This window comes from Grammomys surdaster, unplaced genomic scaffold (assembly GCF_004785775.1).
Source record: "Grammomys surdaster isolate TR1022 unplaced genomic scaffold, NIH_TR_1.0 344, whole genome shotgun sequence".
In the NCBI taxonomy this organism is placed as follows: Eukaryota; Metazoa; Chordata; class Mammalia; order Rodentia; family Muridae; genus Grammomys; species Grammomys surdaster.
Genome location: NW_021604763.1, coordinates 1,899,024 through 1,917,446, shown reverse-complemented (window position 1 = coordinate 1,917,446; position 18,423 = coordinate 1,899,024). Strand labels below are relative to the sequence as shown.

General features: G+C 50.3%; 1 protein-coding gene across 2 annotated transcripts in view; it reads left to right on the top strand.

Moving 5' to 3' along the window:
- Tln1 (talin 1) overlaps window positions 1-14,369 on the top strand; it is a 31,308-nt gene extending 16,939 nt beyond the window's left edge. For both annotated transcript variants that reach the window (XM_028779077.1, XM_028779076.1), the window contains 37 exons: window positions 4-132; window positions 284-400; window positions 486-599; window positions 774-908; window positions 1,053-1,181; window positions 1,347-1,449; window positions 1,577-1,785; window positions 2,132-2,251; window positions 2,436-2,633; window positions 2,790-2,929; window positions 3,112-3,205; window positions 3,287-3,376; window positions 3,486-3,608; window positions 5,088-5,231; window positions 5,632-5,793; window positions 5,991-6,131; window positions 6,222-6,403; window positions 6,577-6,709; window positions 6,923-7,024; window positions 7,102-7,272; window positions 7,389-7,538; window positions 7,643-7,744; window positions 7,821-7,940; window positions 8,874-9,020; window positions 9,134-9,300; window positions 9,408-9,591; window positions 9,682-9,807; window positions 9,916-10,032; window positions 10,786-10,971; window positions 11,057-11,164; window positions 11,587-11,692; window positions 11,888-12,012; window positions 12,105-12,230; window positions 12,346-12,408; window positions 12,519-12,701; window positions 13,227-13,355; window positions 13,462-14,369. In XM_028779077.1, coding sequence (XP_028634910.1) covers window positions 4-132; window positions 284-400; window positions 486-599; window positions 774-908; window positions 1,053-1,181; window positions 1,347-1,449; window positions 1,577-1,785; window positions 2,132-2,251; window positions 2,436-2,633; window positions 2,790-2,929; window positions 3,112-3,205; window positions 3,287-3,376; window positions 3,486-3,608; window positions 5,088-5,231; window positions 5,632-5,793; window positions 5,991-6,131; window positions 6,222-6,403; window positions 6,577-6,709; window positions 6,923-7,024; window positions 7,102-7,272; window positions 7,389-7,538; window positions 7,643-7,744; window positions 7,821-7,940; window positions 8,874-9,020; window positions 9,134-9,300; window positions 9,408-9,591; window positions 9,682-9,807; window positions 9,916-10,032; window positions 10,786-10,971; window positions 11,057-11,164; window positions 11,587-11,692; window positions 11,888-12,012; window positions 12,105-12,230; window positions 12,346-12,408; window positions 12,519-12,701; window positions 13,227-13,355; window positions 13,462-13,587 — 5,001 coding nt within the window. In that variant the 3' untranslated portion in view covers window positions 13,588-14,369. The remainder of the gene's footprint in view (window positions 1-3; window positions 133-283; window positions 401-485; window positions 600-773; window positions 909-1,052; window positions 1,182-1,346; window positions 1,450-1,576; window positions 1,786-2,131; window positions 2,252-2,435; window positions 2,634-2,789; window positions 2,930-3,111; window positions 3,206-3,286; window positions 3,377-3,485; window positions 3,609-5,087; window positions 5,232-5,631; window positions 5,794-5,990; window positions 6,132-6,221; window positions 6,404-6,576; window positions 6,710-6,922; window positions 7,025-7,101; window positions 7,273-7,388; window positions 7,539-7,642; window positions 7,745-7,820; window positions 7,941-8,873; window positions 9,021-9,133; window positions 9,301-9,407; window positions 9,592-9,681; window positions 9,808-9,915; window positions 10,033-10,785; window positions 10,972-11,056; window positions 11,165-11,586; window positions 11,693-11,887; window positions 12,013-12,104; window positions 12,231-12,345; window positions 12,409-12,518; window positions 12,702-13,226; window positions 13,356-13,461) is intronic.
- Window positions 14,370-18,423: the final 4,054 nt, after the last annotated feature.

The window sequence follows — 18,423 nt, the reverse complement described above, 5'->3', positions numbered from 1 at the left end:
CAGGGAGCAGCCGCTCACCCTGACAGTGAGGAGCAGCAGCAGCGACTCCGTGAAGCAGCTGAGGGGCTTCGCATGGCCACCAATGCAGCTGCACAGAATGCCATCAAGAAGAAGTTGGTGCAGCGCCTAGAGGTAAGGCTGGCAATCTGGGCAGGGGCCAGAGAGGGTGAATGTGTGGCTAGAGTGGAAGGGGTGCCAGGGATGCATGGGTCAAGCCAGTGTTTCCTTAGGGTATAATGAGGACCTGGTAATGCCTGGCCTTCAGATTACTCTGTCTTCTCAGCATGCAGCCAAACAAGCCGCAGCCTCTGCTACACAGACCATCGCTGCAGCCCAGCATGCAGCCTCTGCCCCCAAGGCCTCTGCGGGCCCCCAGCCCCTACTGGTGCAGAGCTGTAAGGTAAGTCTCCAAGAGGCATGTGCGAGTGGGGAGGAGTAAGAGGAGGAGTCCCAGAACATGGTACTCATGACATTTCAACCTTCAGGCTGTGGCAGAGCAGATTCCATTGCTGGTGCAGGGTGTCCGAGGAAGCCAAGCTCAACCTGACAGCCCTAGTGCTCAGCTCGCCCTCATTGCTGCCAGCCAGAGCTTCCTGCAGGCAAGACATTCTACGTCTAAGACCAGACCCTCCCATGTCTCCATGACCAAACATTTCCCACAATCTGAATATCTGCTATTAGCCAAGACCAAACCTGGATGCTTACTGACCAGTGTCTGTTCAAAGGCTAGAGGGAGGGTGACATACCTCATTTGCATATGTCTTCTCCAACAGCCAGGTGGGAAGATGGTGGCAGCAGCAAAAGCATCAGTGCCAACAATTCAGGACCAGGCTTCAGCGATGCAGCTGAGTCAGTGTGCAAAGAACCTAGGCACTGCCCTGGCAGAGCTCCGTACTGCTGCTCAGAAGGTATGGCAGCCATTTCTAGCTGTGGAACATAAGGCACTGACATAGACGCCTGGGATGGAGCAAAGTACCGAGAAGCTGCTAAGAGGGATGACCGTAGTCCAAGGCCCAGGAATACAGCCTAACCTCTGCTACTCACCGCCACAGGCTCAGGAGGCATGTGGACCTTTGGAGATGGATTCTGCACTGAGTGTCGTACAGAATCTAGAGAAAGACCTGCAGGAAATAAAAGCAGCAGCTCGAGATGGCAAGCTTAAACCCTTACCCGGGGAAACAGTGAGTATTCTTAATAATGTGCCCTTGTTCAGACCCTGAAAGTCTTCTCAGCTATGCTTTAGAACCTTCATTGAAACTGCCAGCCTTCCTAAGAACCTTCTCAAATGCCCCCCTTGCTTCCTCCTCCTCCTCCTCCACCTGAGCCTTCATTCCCCTTATCTGCAGATGGAGAAGTGTACCCAAGATCTTGGCAACAGCACCAAAGCGGTGAGCTCTGCCATTGCCAAACTGCTGGGGGAGATTGCCCAGGGCAATGAGAACTATGCAGGTGTGTATGCAGGCACAGGGCTGGGAATGGGACGAGTGATACCGAGGTGGAGACGGGAGATGGGGGGGGGGGGGGCCTTGTGGGGAAAGAGGCTGATAGAGCAAACCTCTGTTTTCTGTGTCCCCAGGTATTGCAGCTCGGGATGTAGCAGGTGGACTAAGGTCACTTGCCCAGGCTGCACGGGGTATAGCTGCGCTGACATCAGATCCTGCAGTGCAGGCCATTGTACTTGACACAGCTAGTGACGTTCTGGACAAGGCCAGCAGCCTCATTGAGGAGGCAAAAAAAGCATCTGGCCATCCAGGGGACCCAGAGAGCCAGCAAAGGCTTGCTCAGGTCAGGTGTTGGGAAGGGGCTCCCACGCACCTCTTGCTTAGGTCCCTTCACAAGGCCTACCCTAACAGGACACACGCTCTTCTTCCCATGTGGTCTCAGGCTGACTCAGAGAAGTGTCTGTTAGACTAAGGCACACATCTTGCTGAGCAGCAGGTTTGGGATGTTTTGGGGTGTTTTGAAATAGGTTATTATTGTTTGTGGCCCTAACCTCAGCTTGTTTGGCTACAAAAGTTCCCTTCTTCCTGTTTTAGTGCCAGGACAGCTGGTTATCTCCTATGTCCCAGTGTAAAAGAGGGCTCTCCCAAATTATTCCCTCTTTGGCAATCCTGTTTCTTTCCCACTTCAGGTAGCTAAAGCAGTGACCCAGGCCCTGAACCGCTGTGTCAGCTGCCTGCCTGGCCAAAGAGATGTGGATAATGCCCTAAGAGCGGTTGGAGATGCCAGCAAGCGACTCCTGAGTGACTCGGTAGGCAGACTGCGCATGGCTAGCGAGAGGAAGACTTTGTGTCTCTGGGCTCATCCTTTGACCCTGCTGTCCCAGATCTGTCCCTGTCACTATCCCAGGCTTTGCACCACTCCCTGGCTTTCCCTTCCTAAACTCTGTCCCTGTCATCCCCACTCATCTTTGTGACTTCCCCTCGGACCCGCAGCTCCCTCCAAGCACTGGGACATTTCAAGAAGCACAGAGCCGGTTGAATGAAGCTGCTGCTGGATTAAATCAGGCAGCCACAGAACTGGTGCAAGCCTCCCGAGGAACCCCTCAGGACCTGGCTCGGGCCTCGGGTCGGTTCGGACAGGACTTCAGCACCTTCCTAGAAGCTGGTGTGGAGATGGCTGGACAGGCCCCGGTACGAAGGGCCAGAGGGTCTATTTGAGAGCAAAGTAGGGCATTCAGAGTCTGGGTCTGCTCCTGGTTCTGTAGTCTAATAGAACTTGAATATTTGGGAAAGGAAATCCTTTAAGAGACAGATACAGCAGAATAGTGTATGCCTTCCCTTTAACAGAGCCAGGAGGACCGAGCCCAGGTGGTATCCAACTTGAAGGGCATATCCATGTCTTCAAGCAAACTTCTTCTGGCTGCTAAGGCCTTGTCCACAGACCCTGCTGCTCCCAACCTAAAGAGTCAGCTGGCTGCAGCTGCCCGGTAAGCTGGACCTGGAGAGCCCAGCTCTGGGGACCTGTGAGGAGGCCAAGGAGGAAACATTTCATGAGACACCCCGGGCTTAGCAGTCGTAAAGCAAAAGAAAAATATATACAATCCCATGCACATGGGACTCAGAAAAGATGACCTACTCACTCAGTCCTACGCTCCTCTCCCCCAATCAGGGCAGTGACGGACAGCATCAACCAGCTCATCACCATGTGCACCCAGCAAGCACCTGGCCAGAAGGAGTGTGACAATGCGCTTCGGCAACTAGAGGTGAGCCTTTAGCATGGGCGCTGGGACTGGGAAAGGTAGTGTTGAGGGGAAGTCGAATTTCGTGTCATTCTCTCTACACAGACAGTCCGAGAACTCCTAGAGAATCCAGTCCAACCCATCAACGACATGTCCTACTTCGGTTGCTTGGACAGTGTCATGGAGAACTCCAAGGTTAGTGGGACGAGGAGCTCCAGAGAGGCGGGAACAGAAAAGGTGGTTTAACACTGGGACATTGGTGCTCAGTGGACATGATCAGAACCTGATGCCCACTCTTCCTTAGGTCCTAGGTGAGGCCATGACTGGCATCTCCCAAAATGCCAAGAATGGGAATCTGCCGGAGTTTGGAGATGCCATTGCCACAGCCTCCAAGGCTCTCTGTGGCTTCACTGAGGCAGCCGCACAGGTAATTTCCTAAGACGGACCCGAGAGCAGCTCTTGCTTTCCATGCATGCCCTCTCTCCTGTTCAAGACTGTAAATCAGTCAGCTACTGTGAGATTCGGGTCTCCCTTCTGTGGGGGTGCTCATCAGAAGCTGTCAAACACCAACAGTCCAGGTTGCTGTGACTTTGACCAGCTGTGAGGCTTTTATAAATGCTGCTAGGGATTGAACTAGAGCCTCAGCTGAGCTGTATCCCCACCCAGGTGAAGCACTTCCATTAGTTACAGGGGAGGGAGTGTCACGGACAGGGTTACTTTTAATCCGAGTACCTGCAGAAGCAGGTAGATCTCTGAGTTTGAGGTCAGCCTGGTCTATAGAATGAGTCAGCCAAGACCACACAGAGAAACTCTGTCTCAAAAACAACAAAAACAAAACAACAACAAAAAACTGTCCTGGGGATTTCTTTGTAGCTATTTTTTTCTTTTATTTTTCCTCACCCTAGTCCCTTTGTCATGCTTTCCCAGTACCCTACTCTGAGTGGCTTGACGTGTGTGTGTGTGTGTGTGTGTGTGTGTGTGTGTGTGTATTTTGCCAGCATGCACCATGAGAGTGCCCTGTGCCTTCAGAGATGAAAAGATGGTGTCAGATTTCCTAAAATAAGTTACAGTTTTGAGTTACTAGGTGAGTGCTGGAATTGAGCCAGGTCTTTTACAAGAACAAGTGCTCTTAACTACCGAGCTGTCTTCCCAGCCCCAAGCTTGACTTTTAAAAATCTTCCTGTTTTTTTTATTTTTTTATTTTTTCCTTCTCTTATTTTTTGGGAAGCATACAGAAGAGAAAGCAAAGCTATCTTATGTTAACTGAAATATGAATTAAATATTATGATGTTTTCCCATTATAAAAAGGGAAAACTTTGTATGCATCCATTGCCAAAGCTTGGTTGTACTGTTGGTGCTAACTACCTTAACAGCCTTATACTTGTAAGTTGTCTTTACCTTTTTTCCTTTTTTAGCAGGATAGTCCTTGGCTGGCCTCAGACTCACTACATAGACTAGGCTATCCTCATGCACCCGCTACCCTGCCTCTGTGTACGCACATGCCTTCCGTATACTTCTCCTGCCACTTACTTAACAGTGCACGGCGCTTAGAGTTTTCATTCTGTGATCCACAAACACACACTTCATTTCACTAAACTGAAATGAAAATCTTGTTGGTATTTTTTTGGGGGGAGGGGTTGTTTATTTTTGAGATGGTGTCTTACTATGTCCTCCAGGCAAACTCACCATAACCCTTGTCTCCTGGGTATTGGAATTATAGGCAAGCACTGCCATTCCCAACCTTTTTAATCTTCTGAAATATTTGGGTCAGTTTACCAAAATGAAAGTTTGTTTTAAGCAGGTTTACTGTGGTTTCTTATTACTGCTTCTCTCTGAATAGAACTGAGAAAGATAAGTTTGGTTCTCTAACCTCACCTTCCTGCCACCACTGTTCGTTTCTCCTTAGGCAGCCTATCTGGTTGGTGTCTCTGACCCCAATAGCCAAGCTGGACAGCAAGGACTGGTGGAACCCACACAGTTTGCCCGTGCAAACCAGGCAATTCAGATGGCCTGTCAGAGTTTGGGGGAGCCTGGCTGTACCCAGGCCCAGGTAATACAAGAGAACAGGTACCATGGGCAAGGGGAAAAAGGATGGGCAGACTGCAAAGGGAAAGAGGGAGGAGAAGGAAGGTACGCGTCCCCCACCTTCACAAGTGCTTCTCACCACGTCTCCTTCTTGCACACAGCACTGCGGGCTCATCCTCTCTAGGGTACCTGAGCCCGTTCTCCCGCTTCCTCCATTCTGAGTTTTCAGCATTAATGTATCTGTTGTCTGTTCCTCCCACCTCCACGCCCAGTTCATCTTTGAGCATCTTTGTTTCCAGACCTCCACTTTCCTATACAGACTTCCGAAGGTCCCATCCTTCGTCCTCCACCTCTGAAATGGCTCCCTTAGGTCTGCAGTCTTCCTTCCGGCTCTTGTCACAGCATTCCCATCTCTGTCTCCTCAGGTGTTATCCGCAGCCACTATTGTGGCCAAACACACGTCTGCACTATGTAACAGCTGTCGCCTGGCTTCTGCTCGGACGGCCAATCCTACTGCCAAGCGCCAGTTTGTACAGTCAGCCAAGGAGGTGGCCAACAGTACAGCCAATCTTGTCAAAACCATCAAGGTTCGAGTGAATTTTCAGGTTCCTTGACCCATGCCACCTTCTCTGCCTGGGTCTCCTACTCGCTTTCTGGGGTCTTTTGCTAGATTCTCCTATCCTTGCCTATCCTGACTCTTCCAGTCCTCTGAACCCTTGAGGGTAGCCTGGGTTTCACTTGTGTGCCTGCTTACTAAGTCCTAAGGCTCCCTTTTCACTCCCAGGCACTAGATGGGGCCTTCACAGAAGAGAACCGTGCCCAGTGCCGCGCAGCCACTGCCCCTCTGCTGGAAGCTGTGGATAACCTGAGTGCCTTTGCGTCCAACCCTGAGTTCTCCAGCATCCCTGCCCAGATCAGCCCTGAGGTGAGTTGCTGGAACAGAGAAACCCATGAGCCACTTGACCTTTGTGAGCATAAGTCATGAGACTCACCTCCATCCCTCGTCTCTCCTCAGGGCCGAGCTGCCATGGAGCCCATTGTAATCTCTGCTAAGACAATGTTAGAGAGTGCTGGTGGGCTCATCCAGACAGCTCGGGCATTAGCAGTCAATCCCCGGGATCCCCCACGGTGGTCAGTGCTAGCTGGCCACTCTCGGACTGTCTCCGATTCCATCAAGAAACTTATTACAAGCATGAGGTACTGAGGATTAGGGAGCATGTGTGGCTAGGGACAGACAATGTGGCAGATGACTGAGCTGGAATGAGATGCCACACTGTCAGGGGACGTTTATCCCAGATTTGGGGGAGGGTAGGCTAAGTAACAGCCTTTAAAGAAATAGTGTTTATGTAGAACATGTGGTGTATCTGCAGAGACAAAGCCCCAGGGCAGTTGGAGTGTGAGACAGCCATTGCGGCTCTGAACAGCTGCTTGCGGGACCTCGACCAGGCTTCTCTTGCTGCTGTCAGCCAACAGCTTGCTCCCCGTGAAGGAATCTCTCAAGAGGTGAGAAGAAATGTATTCAAGAGTGGAGAGTTCAGGCTCAGGGAAGCCTGGGGCCGGGGTGTAGCTCCATGGTAGTGTATGAAGCACACACAAAGCCCCAGGTTCCATCTCCACTACCATCTCATACGCAAACAGTCAGAAGAAGAATGGGATCTGTGCCCCAGAAGGCACTGTTACAGTTACACCCAGAACTGATGTCTGCTTCCTCCCCAGGCTTTGCACACCCAGATGCTCACTGCAGTACAAGAAATTTCCCATCTCATTGAGCCACTGGCCAGTGCTGCTCGGGCTGAAGCCTCCCAGCTGGGACACAAGGTATGTGAGGAATCATGTCAGGAGTCTGAGGAGATAGGTTAAGAGTACCTGACACTAAACCCAATTTCTTGTGTCAGGTGTCCCAAATGGCCCAGTACTTTGAGCCACTCACCCTGGCTGCAGTGGGTGCTGCGTCTAAGACCCTGAGCCACCCACAGCAGATGGCACTTCTGGACCAGACTAAAACATTGGCAGAGTCTGCCTTGCAGTTACTGTACACTGCCAAGGAGGCTGGTGGTAACCCCAAGGTAGGAAATGGGCTGGAGGGTGGGGGATGGGGGGAGTGGGAGAGGGAGGGAGAGTAATTGTTAGCATAATCCAGAAAAGCAGGAGCTACAGGCTTTCTTTCCTTATGTCCCCATAGCAAGCAGCACACACCCAGGAAGCCCTGGAGGAAGCTGTGCAGATGATGACAGAGGCTGTAGAAGACCTGACAACAACCCTCAATGAAGCAGCTAGTGCTGCAGGGGTCGTTGGTGGCATGGTGGACTCTATCACCCAGGCCATCAACCAGGTTAGAGCCTTGGGTACCTGTGGACACAGGGGCTGCCCAGAGGGACTCTGGGCACAGAAGCAGTGGCCCTGATAGTCTTTCTCTGCTTCATCCTCCTCCCTCAGCTAGATGAAGGACCTATGGGTGAACCAGAAGGTTCGTTTGTAGATTACCAAACCACCATGGTGAAGACAGCCAAGGCCATTGCTGTCACTGTTCAAGAGATGGTAAGTTTGGGACATAAGAGGACCGCCCTTAGAGAGCTTTGCTTGGTCAGAACTTCACTTCTTCCCTTATCACTAGGTAACCAAGTCAAACACCAGCCCTGAAGAGCTTGGCCCTCTTGCCAACCAGCTGACCAGTGACTATGGCCGACTGGCCTCACAAGCCAAGCCTGCAGCTGTGGCTGCTGAAAATGAAGAGGTAAGCATGGAGGCCATACAGCCTTCTCTCAGGAGATTCCAGTTCATGGCCCCTTTTCCCGTGGCAGCTTCCAGGGCTGTCCCACACTCCCTTACTCTAGCTTGTCAGATAAAAGGCAGCACACCTTCAAGGCCACTCCATAAAGGGTGAGCAGGGCTGTGTGTAGACGGCAAGGACCAAAGCCTGCAGTCACAGGGTCAGAGAGACAGCTCAGGCTCCACAGGCTTCTAAGTTCTGCTTCTCGAGCCTCTGTCAACCCTAATAAGACCTATGGCATCTTCTCTGTTGGGCTGAGAGTCTCCGCCCTCCCTAGTACTTCCGTGTGGCAAATTCATGAAGCTTATCCTTGCTTAAGCTCTTGGCTTTTCCTTCCAAGAAAGTGAGTAACTGGATCTTAGTAGGACATACCTAATCCCCAAACCCACACAGGCTGGATCATAGTCTGTGACTCTGATTCAAATAACTAAGCATAAGTTCATCTCTCCCTCCTCCCCATGGTGCTAAGCACAGTCCTCACCATGTGGTGTCTTCTCACTATTTCCATGTATGGGAGGTGACTCCTGCTTGACTACGAAACCAAAAAAGGCTGTGCTGGGAACTTTTTCTTATAACTCCATTAGTCTGTGGTACGTGTTTCTTTTTAAAGTTTGTTTATTTATTATTAGTGCATGTATGTTTGCAATGTGTGGGTGCAGGTGTGCACATGTCAGAATGCACACTTAGAGGTCAGATGACAACTTGGGAGAGTCAGTTCTTTCCTTCCACCGTGAGGTCCAGGAATCTAAGTGCAGTATTCAGGCTCATACAAATGTCTTACCCACTGATCCATCCCACTCCTCCAAGTGTTTGAGCATCCTCAGTGGTTCCTCTAGGTGCAGCGCAGGCTCCTGAGCACTCTCACAAAGCCATCACTGTTCCCTCTGTTATTCACAGATAGGTGCCCACATCAAGCACCGAGTACAGGAGCTGGGCCATGGCTGTTCTGCTCTGGTCACCAAAGCAGGCGCCTTGCAGTGTAGCCCCAGTGATGTCTACACCAAGAAGGAGCTCATAGAGTGTGCCCGCAGAGTGTCAGAGAAGGTGACTACTGATCTCCTGGGGCTGTGTATCTTTCCCATCTCTGTGTGCCTCTCCAACCTGTTTGTTTGTCCTCTCAAGCATGAGTTGACTTTTCCTTTTCATTTTGCCTCCAGGTCTCCCATGTTCTGGCTGCACTCCAAGCTGGGAATCGTGGTACCCAGGCCTGCATCACAGCAGCCAGTGCTGTGTCTGGTATCATTGCCGACCTTGACACCACCATCATGTTTGCTACTGCTGGCACGCTTAACCGTGAGGGTGCTGAAACTTTCGCCGACCACCGGTGAGGAGGGAACTGCCCAGAGGGAGGAAGGTTGGCATGGACCAGAGGAAGACTGGGCTGGAGGGTTGGGACTCTGAGGAGAGCTGACCAGGCTGGGGCTTCCCCAGGGAGGGTATCTTAAAGACAGCGAAGGTTCTTGTGGAGGACACCAAGGTCCTAGTGCAAAATGCAGCTGGGAGCCAGGAGAAGTTGGCACAAGCTGCCCAGTCCTCAGTGGCTACCATTACCCGTCTTGCTGATGTCGTCAAGCTTGGTGCAGCCAGTCTAGGAGCCGAAGACCCCGAAACTCAGGTATCTACCTAACATCCCTAATTCCGTCCAAAGCTCCACTTCCTGTTGCCCTCCTCCCCCTCACACAGCAGAATAACCTCTCCCACACAGGTGGTGCTGATCAATGCAGTAAAGGATGTAGCCAAAGCCCTGGGAGACCTCATCAGCGCGACCAAGGCTGCAGCGGGCAAAGTTGGGGACGACCCTGCAGTGTGGCAGCTCAAGAACTCTGCTAAGGTTGGAAGCAGTGAGGAGCAGCAGAGGGACGCAGGAGGATGGCTTCTAAAACCCACTTCTTCCTGCTTCTAAAAATGATCTCCTCCCTCATTCCACTGCTGCCCTCAGGTGATGGTGACTAATGTGACATCATTGCTCAAGACAGTGAAGGCTGTGGAAGACGAGGCCACCAAAGGCACACGGGCCCTAGAGGCAACCACAGAGCACATACGTCAGGAACTGGCGGTGAGCACAGGCCCCGGGGCACTGGGTGATGTGAGTTGGGCCTCTCCTGCGTTCCTCAACACTCTGCTTGCTGATTGCCATTCTTCCCACATGACCGCATCATGTCTCTGCTGAGCTGCATCCTGGCCGAAAGGTGGTACTTAGATTTCAAACAGCCTCTCTTCAGTCAGAGCTGTGACCAGCACTGCTCTCTGTTCACTTTGATGCAGGATTATCTGCAAGAACGTAATCCACAGAGGAGCTTTTTGCAGCTCACAGAATCAGCTGTCCAGGGCTCCTAGGGACTCACAGAGATTGAAGAGTAATCAGGGAGGCTGCGTGGGTCTGACCGAGGTCCTCTGTGTCTATGTTCTGGTTGTGGAGCTTAGGTTCTTTTAGGATTCCTAACAGTGGGAAGTGAGGGCTGTCTTGGCTCTTTGGCCTGTTTTGGGTGACCCTTTTCCTACTGGGTTGCCTCATCCAGCCTTACAATGAGGATGTGTGCCTAGTCTTATAAACTTGATATGCCGTATTCGTATTTGGTTGATATCCCCGGGAGGCCCACCCCCAAGATCTGGGGGAGAGGGAAAGTGTAGGGGAAGAACTGGGAGGAGAGGAGAGAGAGGAAACTTCTGTTAAGATGTAATATATAAGAAAACAGTAAAAAAAGAAAAGAAAAATGCTTTTTAAACACATGGATGTGCAGACTAAATCATGACTGTGTTGCCTTCCCGTCTTGGACACTGTAAAGTCTTTCTTCTTATTTTCCAACAGGTCTTCTGTTCCCCAGAGCCACCTGCCAAGACCTCTACCCCTGAAGATTTCATCCGAATGACCAAGGGTATTACTATGGCAACAGCCAAAGCCGTGGCTGCTGGCAATTCCTGTCGACAGGAAGATGTCATTGCCACAGCCAATCTGAGCCGACGCGCCATTGCGGACATGCTTCGGGCTTGCAAGGTAGAAGTGCCGGTAGTCAGGTGGTGAGGCTGCAGGGATTCGGGAGGCCTGACGCTCTAAAGCTAACCTGCTACTCTGGGGACAGGAAGCAGCTTTCCACCCAGAAGTGGCCCCTGATGTGCGGCTTCGAGCCCTGCACTATGGCCGGGAGTGTGCCAATGGTTACCTGGAGCTGCTGGATCATGTGCTGCTGGTAAGGAGGCACCGCCCCTCGTCCCCCACACCCCCCCCCCCCAGCTCCTCACACCCAAACCACCCACTACCTGTTTCCATTCATTCTCATTTCCAAACCTCCTGTCTATGGGACCCCATGGTTCTTAAGGTCTTTGCTTCTCCCACTTACGGCTCCTCTTCTCTTGTCTCCTTTTGCCACCTGGCCTCCCCTCTCTACCTTCTCCTCTCATCACTCCTCTTGCTTGTCAGCCGGTGAGTGGCACACCACACTCGTCACTGTGTGGAGCATGATGCACTGTGTGCGCCTGAGCAGGATGAGGTGTTTAAAGCTGTGCTGTGGTGTGCTGGGGACTGAGGACGGGGGCATGGGCTGCCCTGTCTCACAGATGAATGTGAAACTTAGGACCTGATCTCTTTGTCGTGTGCCCTGTCCTCACACAGACTCTTCAGAAGCCAAATCCAGAACTGAAGCAGCAGTTGACAGGACACTCAAAGCGGGTTGCTGGCTCGGTGACTGAGCTCATCCAGGCTGCTGAAGCCATGAAAGGTAATGAGAGAAGTAATGAGAGACAGGGAGGGAAGATAAACTCTTGTCATGGTACAGTCTCTGCTTCCTGGTTGGCTCTGAGCTAGCCTGTGCTTCTAGTCCTCGTAGGTGAGACAAATGATGCTAAACAAGCTCCCCAGTGCCTCTGACCTCCCTGCCCTGCCTCAGCCTCCTCCTTCTGTCTTCATCTCACAGGAACAGAGTGGGTGGACCCAGAGGACCCGACTGTTATTGCTGAGAATGAGCTCCTGGGAGCTGCAGCTGCCATTGAGGCTGCAGCCAAAAAGCTGGAGCAGCTGAAGCCCCGGGCCAAGCCCAAGGTCAGGGCTGCTCCCTCCCCTTCTACCTCCACCTTTATCCTTTTCTTTCTGCTTCCTCCACTCCCCAACCCTCTGTAACTGTCTTGTTACAGGAGGCAGATGAGTCCTTGAACTTTGAGGAGCAAATCCTGGAGGCTGCCAAGTCCATTGCTGCAGCCACCAGTGCACTGGTAAAGGCTGCATCAGCAGCCCAGAGGGAGCTGGTGGCTCAAGGAAAGGTCAGTATCTTAGCGCCAGAAGAACGAGGGCAGGGCGCTCACGGCCTTAGCCTCACAGGCCGCTCTGAAGTTAGGACAGCCAAGGTCTAAAAGGACTCACTTTTTTCTTGTGCAGGTGGGCGCCATTCCAGCCAATGCACTGGACGACGGGCAGTGGTCTCAGGGCCTCATCTCCGCTGTGAGTGTGTGACACCCACTGTGTCTCTCTGAGTTGGGAAGACCTGAGGAGGCTGGAGGGAATGGACCAGAGCAAGAGACATACTCTAATCTTAACTCTGTCCCCATTAGGCCCGTATGGTGGCTGCGGCCACCAACAATCTGTGTGAAGCAGCCAACGCAGCTGTCCAGGGCCATGCTAGCCAGGAGAAACTCATTTCCTCGGCCAAGCAAGTAGCTGCCTCCACAGCACAGCTCCTGGTAGCTTGCAAGGTCAAAGCAGATCAGGACTCTGAGGCGATGAAACGGCTTCAGGTAAGAAACTGACTGACCCACTGTCTCCTCTGCTACGCTGCTTTAAACTGCCATGCTGAGGTCTTCTTATCTCCTGTTGCTACTGATAAAAATGTCCAAACAAAAGCAGCTTAAGGGAGAAAGAGTTTATTTGGCTCACGATTCTGGGTTATAGACCATCAATGCTGGAAACTCAAGGTAGCAGGAACTTGAGGCAGCTCGTTAAATTACATTCACAGGCAAGAGCAGAGAGCCGTGAATTCCTGGCTGCATGCTAGTGTTCAGCTTTTCCTCCTCTTAGAATCCAGAGTCCCCTGTCCAAAGAGTAGTGTTGCCCACAGCTGATAGTTCCACCCCCTTAATGCAGTCAAGACACTTCTCCACAGGTACAACCACAGGCCAGCCTAATCCAGACAGTCCAGCCTTAAGACTCCCTTCCTAGGTGGTCCTGTGCTGTAGAGGTTGATGGTTAGCACTGGTTACCCGTGATATCGGTCTCTGAACTGGAACCCTGAGTTCAGGAGTTGCTGTTTGCTCCCTCTGCAGGCTGCTGGCAATGCAGTGAAGAGGGCCTCAGATAACCTGGTAAAGGCAGCCCAGAAGGCTGCAGCCTTCGAAGACCAGGAGAATGGGACGGTGGTGGTGAAGGAGAAAATGGTTGGGGGCATTGCCCAGGTGAGCCTCGCAGAAGACACTCTTGGGGACACTGTTGCCTATACTGTCCCCCTGCTTCTGCCCCTGATGCACATCTTCCTGAGTCGCTTGGCCCTTTATCCCTCAGATTATCGCAGCACAGGAAGAGATGCTTCGGAAAGAACGAGAACTGGAAGAGGCTCGGAAAAAGCTTGCCCAGATCCGGCAGCAGCAGTACAAGTTCTTGCCCTCAGAACTTCGAGACGAGCACTAAGGAAGCCCCATGTATTTAATGCAGACCCAGCCCAGAGACTGTGCCTGCCACTACCAAAGCCTTCTGGGCTGCTCAGGGCCCAAGCTGCCCAACCCCAGCACTCCCCCAAAGTGCCTGCCAAACCCTGGGCCTGGCCCTGCCCAGTCAGTCCCTCTGCAAGCCGTGCCCTCTCCCTGACTCCCAAGTGCCTTTGCACCCTAGGGCCCCTAAGTGCCTGCCCCCCTCCAGAGTATTAACGCTCCAAGAGTATTATTAACGCTGCCGTACCTCAGTTTGAACCTGTCAGGGCCCCAGCTGCTCCAGCCTGCCAGCAGCTGCCAGCCAGTCCCCACGGCCACAGCAGCTCAACTCCTCCCTTTTTGATACTATATCCCCTACCCAGCTACCTATGGAGCTTGAGGGTTATAAACCCAAACAGGTCATGCTCCAATAAAAGTAATTCTACAGCTGCAGCCTGGCTTTTTGAGGAGATAGGAGAGGTTCCTCAGGGGCTCTGGAGGAGAGTTGATGAGAGCAGGCTGCTCGTCAGCCCCTTTCTCCTCCCTGCACCCAACAGTCGCCCTGCCTGCAGACTGCCTGCAGAACCGCTCTCTACTGTTCCATCACTGGTCACGCTTAAGCTCCAAGTGCCCTGGGACAGCACCTGTCCCTTCTCTCTGGCTAGCAGTACACCTTATTCTTCATAACCAGGAGAGTACAGAAAGAGATTGCCAATTTAGTCCATGGCCAAATTCCATTTTTCAAAAGCAACTTCACTTTAAAAATAAAAAGGACTAAAGGACTGGGGAGAGCTCAGCAGCACTGGCTGCTCTTGCAGGGGATCCGGTTCAGTCTCCAGCGCCCGCACGGCAGCTCACCAGTGCCTGTAGCTCCACTTCTGAGCGTGTGCTCCTTCACACAAACTCACAGGCACATACACATTAAATAAAGGCAGACAAATGGAAATGCCCACTTCTGCCCCCTAGGATACACACAAATCCTTTTTTAAAAAATGTGTGCGTGTGCGTGCGTGCGTGTGTGCGTGTGCGTATGTGTATGTGTATGTCTATGTGTGTGTGCTTTTGTGTGTAAGATTGGCTGGTGCAGTTATCAAGCAAAACAATCCAGGCTGAGCCTTTATAGTTAGAGGAGCAGAGCGCCGCCTAGAGGCCAGTCAAGAGTTGGTTACTGATTCTAGCTTCCTGGCTTGTCTTGGCTGTTCCACAGAGGGAGCCAGTCAAGGTTTTTACGTACTGTCTCAGGCTTTTCTCTGCACTTGCCGCCTCTGCTCAGAGCATGACAGTCCTTTTGTGTTAGCAAGTGTTTTTATATGTGATTTTTTTTTTAGCCAATCCCACTGCCCAATGTATTTCAGTATTTCTCCCTCCAATTAGAAAACAGCACTCACTTGCTGCTACTCTGGGTACCTATCACCATCAACTTCCTTCCATTACAATAAGTTTAAAGTAGATGGAAATACTTTGTCCTCCCTGGGAAGCCCTTTAAGGACAATGCCAACTTCCTACCATCATCCCTGTCTCCCGTGATTCATTCATTCGATATTTACTAAGCCATGCCTGTGCTAAGCACTGGAAAATCAAGATGCATTATCACTTCTCTGACGCACAGACTGGTAACTCCACTGCACGCTGCTGTGGGCCCCGGACCCCAGATTCAATGTCATAATACTGTGACTTGAAGGCCTTGGAGATCAAGTCTCTTCCACAGCCTCCCACGTAAACCGTAATCTAGACTGAGCTCTAGCTACAAGCCCGGGACAGCTGCTCGTTCCAGCCGGCACTTCCTTGTGTCCTCAGGGACAGCCACCAATCATGTACATCTCTACAGTGATAGCTTGGAAGCCTGGGAGGATGCCTCAGCAGCCTCTGGTTGTTCTTCAGATGAGGTCCCCTCTCTGGAGACTCTCCAAAACCCTTTGAGCTATCCAGATGTCAAAATTAGTTTCATAATGAAGCTCTGAAAAGAACTCCCTTCTTCACAGCCTCAGCATTACACAGTGCAAAAATACTCAGCACAGAGCAAAGCAATGGCTGCAAAGCACACTAATGGTCATGTAAGACATAAATGCAACTTCGTTTAAGAAGGTTCTTCTTAATTTGTTTTGTTTTTTAGTCAGAGTTTCACTATGTGACTTTGGCTGGCCTGAAACTCATAAAGATCCACCTGCCTCTGCCACCTGAGTGCTGGGATTCGTGATGTGAACTGCCACCGCCTACTTATTTAAGAATGTTCTTGAGTCGAGCAGTGGCAACACACACCTTTAATTCCAACACTCAGGAGGCAGAGGCAGGCAGACCTCTGTGAGTTCGAGGCAGCCTGGTCTACAGAGCAAGTTCCAGGACAGCCAGGACTACACAGAGAAACCCTGTCTTGAAAAACCAAAGTGTTCTCAAGTATTGTGGACATGCCACTTCCCTGTAATTCCAGTATGAGACAGAGTCAAGAGTACAAAGCCAACATAAACTATATACTGAGACCTTTTCTCAAAAAAAAAGTCCTGGATAAATTGAAAAACTGATTAATTTTACTGTCTTCTAGATTTTTGGTGTGTGTGCACTTAATATGCATAAGTGTAGCATGTGTTTGTATGTGCATGCATCCATGCACACATCCAAAAGTATATGCGTATATGGTGGCCAGAGAACATTAGGTGTTCTGTTCTATCCCTCTCCACTTTAACCCCTAGAGACTGGCTCTGTCACTGATCCTGGCCTAGGCTAGTATCTCCACCACCCACAATGCTGGGGTTAAAGGTACATACATATAAGGGCCACACTTAGATTTTTATGTTGGTGCTGGGATATGAACTCCAAGCCTCATGCTGGTTCAGTAAGTTTTTACCCACTAAGCCATCATTCCATTCTCAGGGCTGGGGAGATGCCTCAAACATGAAGACCTGAATTTGGGATCTGCAGGCCAGATGGAAAAGCTGGGTGTGTCTGTACCCTACTGTTGAGAGAGACAGGCAGGTACTGAGGCCTCAGTGGCCAGCCAGTCTAGCCTAAATGGCAAGCTCCGCCACATTCATTACAAGAGCCTGTCTCAAAAATAAAATGCATAATAAAAAATAAGGTAAAAGGCAATAAATGAAGATGCCTGATAGCCACCTCCGGCCTCCATACTGCATGCACAGGCAAGCATACACTCATCCAAATAAGCAGGGTCGGTTAGGGTATCATGAAACCCAGGCTGGCCTGGCCCTCACTGTATAGCCAAGAATGACTGTGAATCTGATGCTCCTGTCTCCAGTTCTAAAGTGCTGGGATTATAAGTGTGTACCATCATACCAAGTAGCACTCTACCAAGTGAACTACATCTTCAGTCCTGAATCATGCTTTTTTTTTTTTTTAAAGAAGGGCCTCACTATGTAGCTGGCTAAACTGCAACTTGCTATGTATCTCACTCTGGTCTTGAACTCAGAGAGATCCACCAACCTCTCCCTCTCACCTGAAGATTTTTATTTGATGTTCATGTGTGCTGCACCTCAGTGTATGTACGTGGCTTCACTGTGTGATGTACCTGCATAGGCCAGAAGAGGGCCCTGTGTCCTCTGGAACTGAAGTTACAGCAACTGTGAGCTGCTTTGGGAACCAAACCTGGGTCCTTTGCAAGAGCAGCAAGTGCTCTTAACTGAGGGGCCAGCTCTCCAGCCCTGAATCTTACATTTTTTTCTCCCCATAAACTTTCAATGTGCATTGGTGGTTTTTGCTTGCAAGTATGTTGATGTGAGGATGTTGGATCCTGGAACTGGAGTTATAGGTAGTTAGTTGTGAGCTGCCATGTGGGTGCTGAGAATCAACCTGAGTCCTTTGGAAATGAAGTGATGGCTCTTAACTGCTGAGCTAGCCCTCCAGCCCCTGGATCTAAATTCTTAAGCAAAAACATTTTTCTCTCCTTTCCTCCCTGTGTGTGTTATTGTTGTTAAAGTTGTTTGAGATAGGGTCTCATGTAGACCAGGCTGGCCTCAAATTCACTGTGTAACCAAAGTTGGCCTTGAACTCCTCAACCTTCTGTCTCTACTTCCCAAGTGCTAGAATTATGACCTTGCTAACTATGACTTTTCTGTAACCCTTCTGATGAACTTTTAAGTATACTCAGAGAAGTTTTGCATACTGAAGTGGGATGACTTTCCCAAGAAAAGCAGACCATTTTTAAGTGTGATCCATTGGGTATGATCATGTGTGAGTGTGTGTGTGTGTGTGTGTGTGTAATAGCATGTTTCCTTAAAGAGTGATTGACAAAGTGCGGCTCTCAGACTTGGATAGCTGGTAGACTTGTTCTCAAAAAGGAACAACGGCTCTGTCACTTCAGAGAAAAATCTGACAATATTTGTTAACAATTATACAATTCAAATTTTCAAGTGAAAATCCTAACTTTGAGTAACCTTTCTCTGACACTATGACTTCCCAGCTTACCCAAACTTAAAACATAGTTGTATACTCTCCAATGAAACAAATCAAGATATTAAAGAATGTGATATTTTGGTTGGTATAGTGGATTTATTGAGATGTCAACATTTGAAACATATGTGTGGCTCAGTGAATCAGTATTTTCCAAATGACCAATCAATGACAAAACAAAATTACGTATGAGTAAAATGATTACCCAAAAATAGAGGATAAGAAGTTCAAGGTAGACATGGTGGCACACACCTTTGATCCCAGGCAGAGGATGGTGGCTAAAACTTCCAGACCAGACCAGTCTATATAGCAAGTTCCAGGTTAGCTAGGGCCACATAGAGAGATCCTGGCTAAAAGATAGATAGAAAGATAGATAGATAGATACATAGATAGATAGATAGATAGATAGATAGATAGATAGATAGATAGATAGATA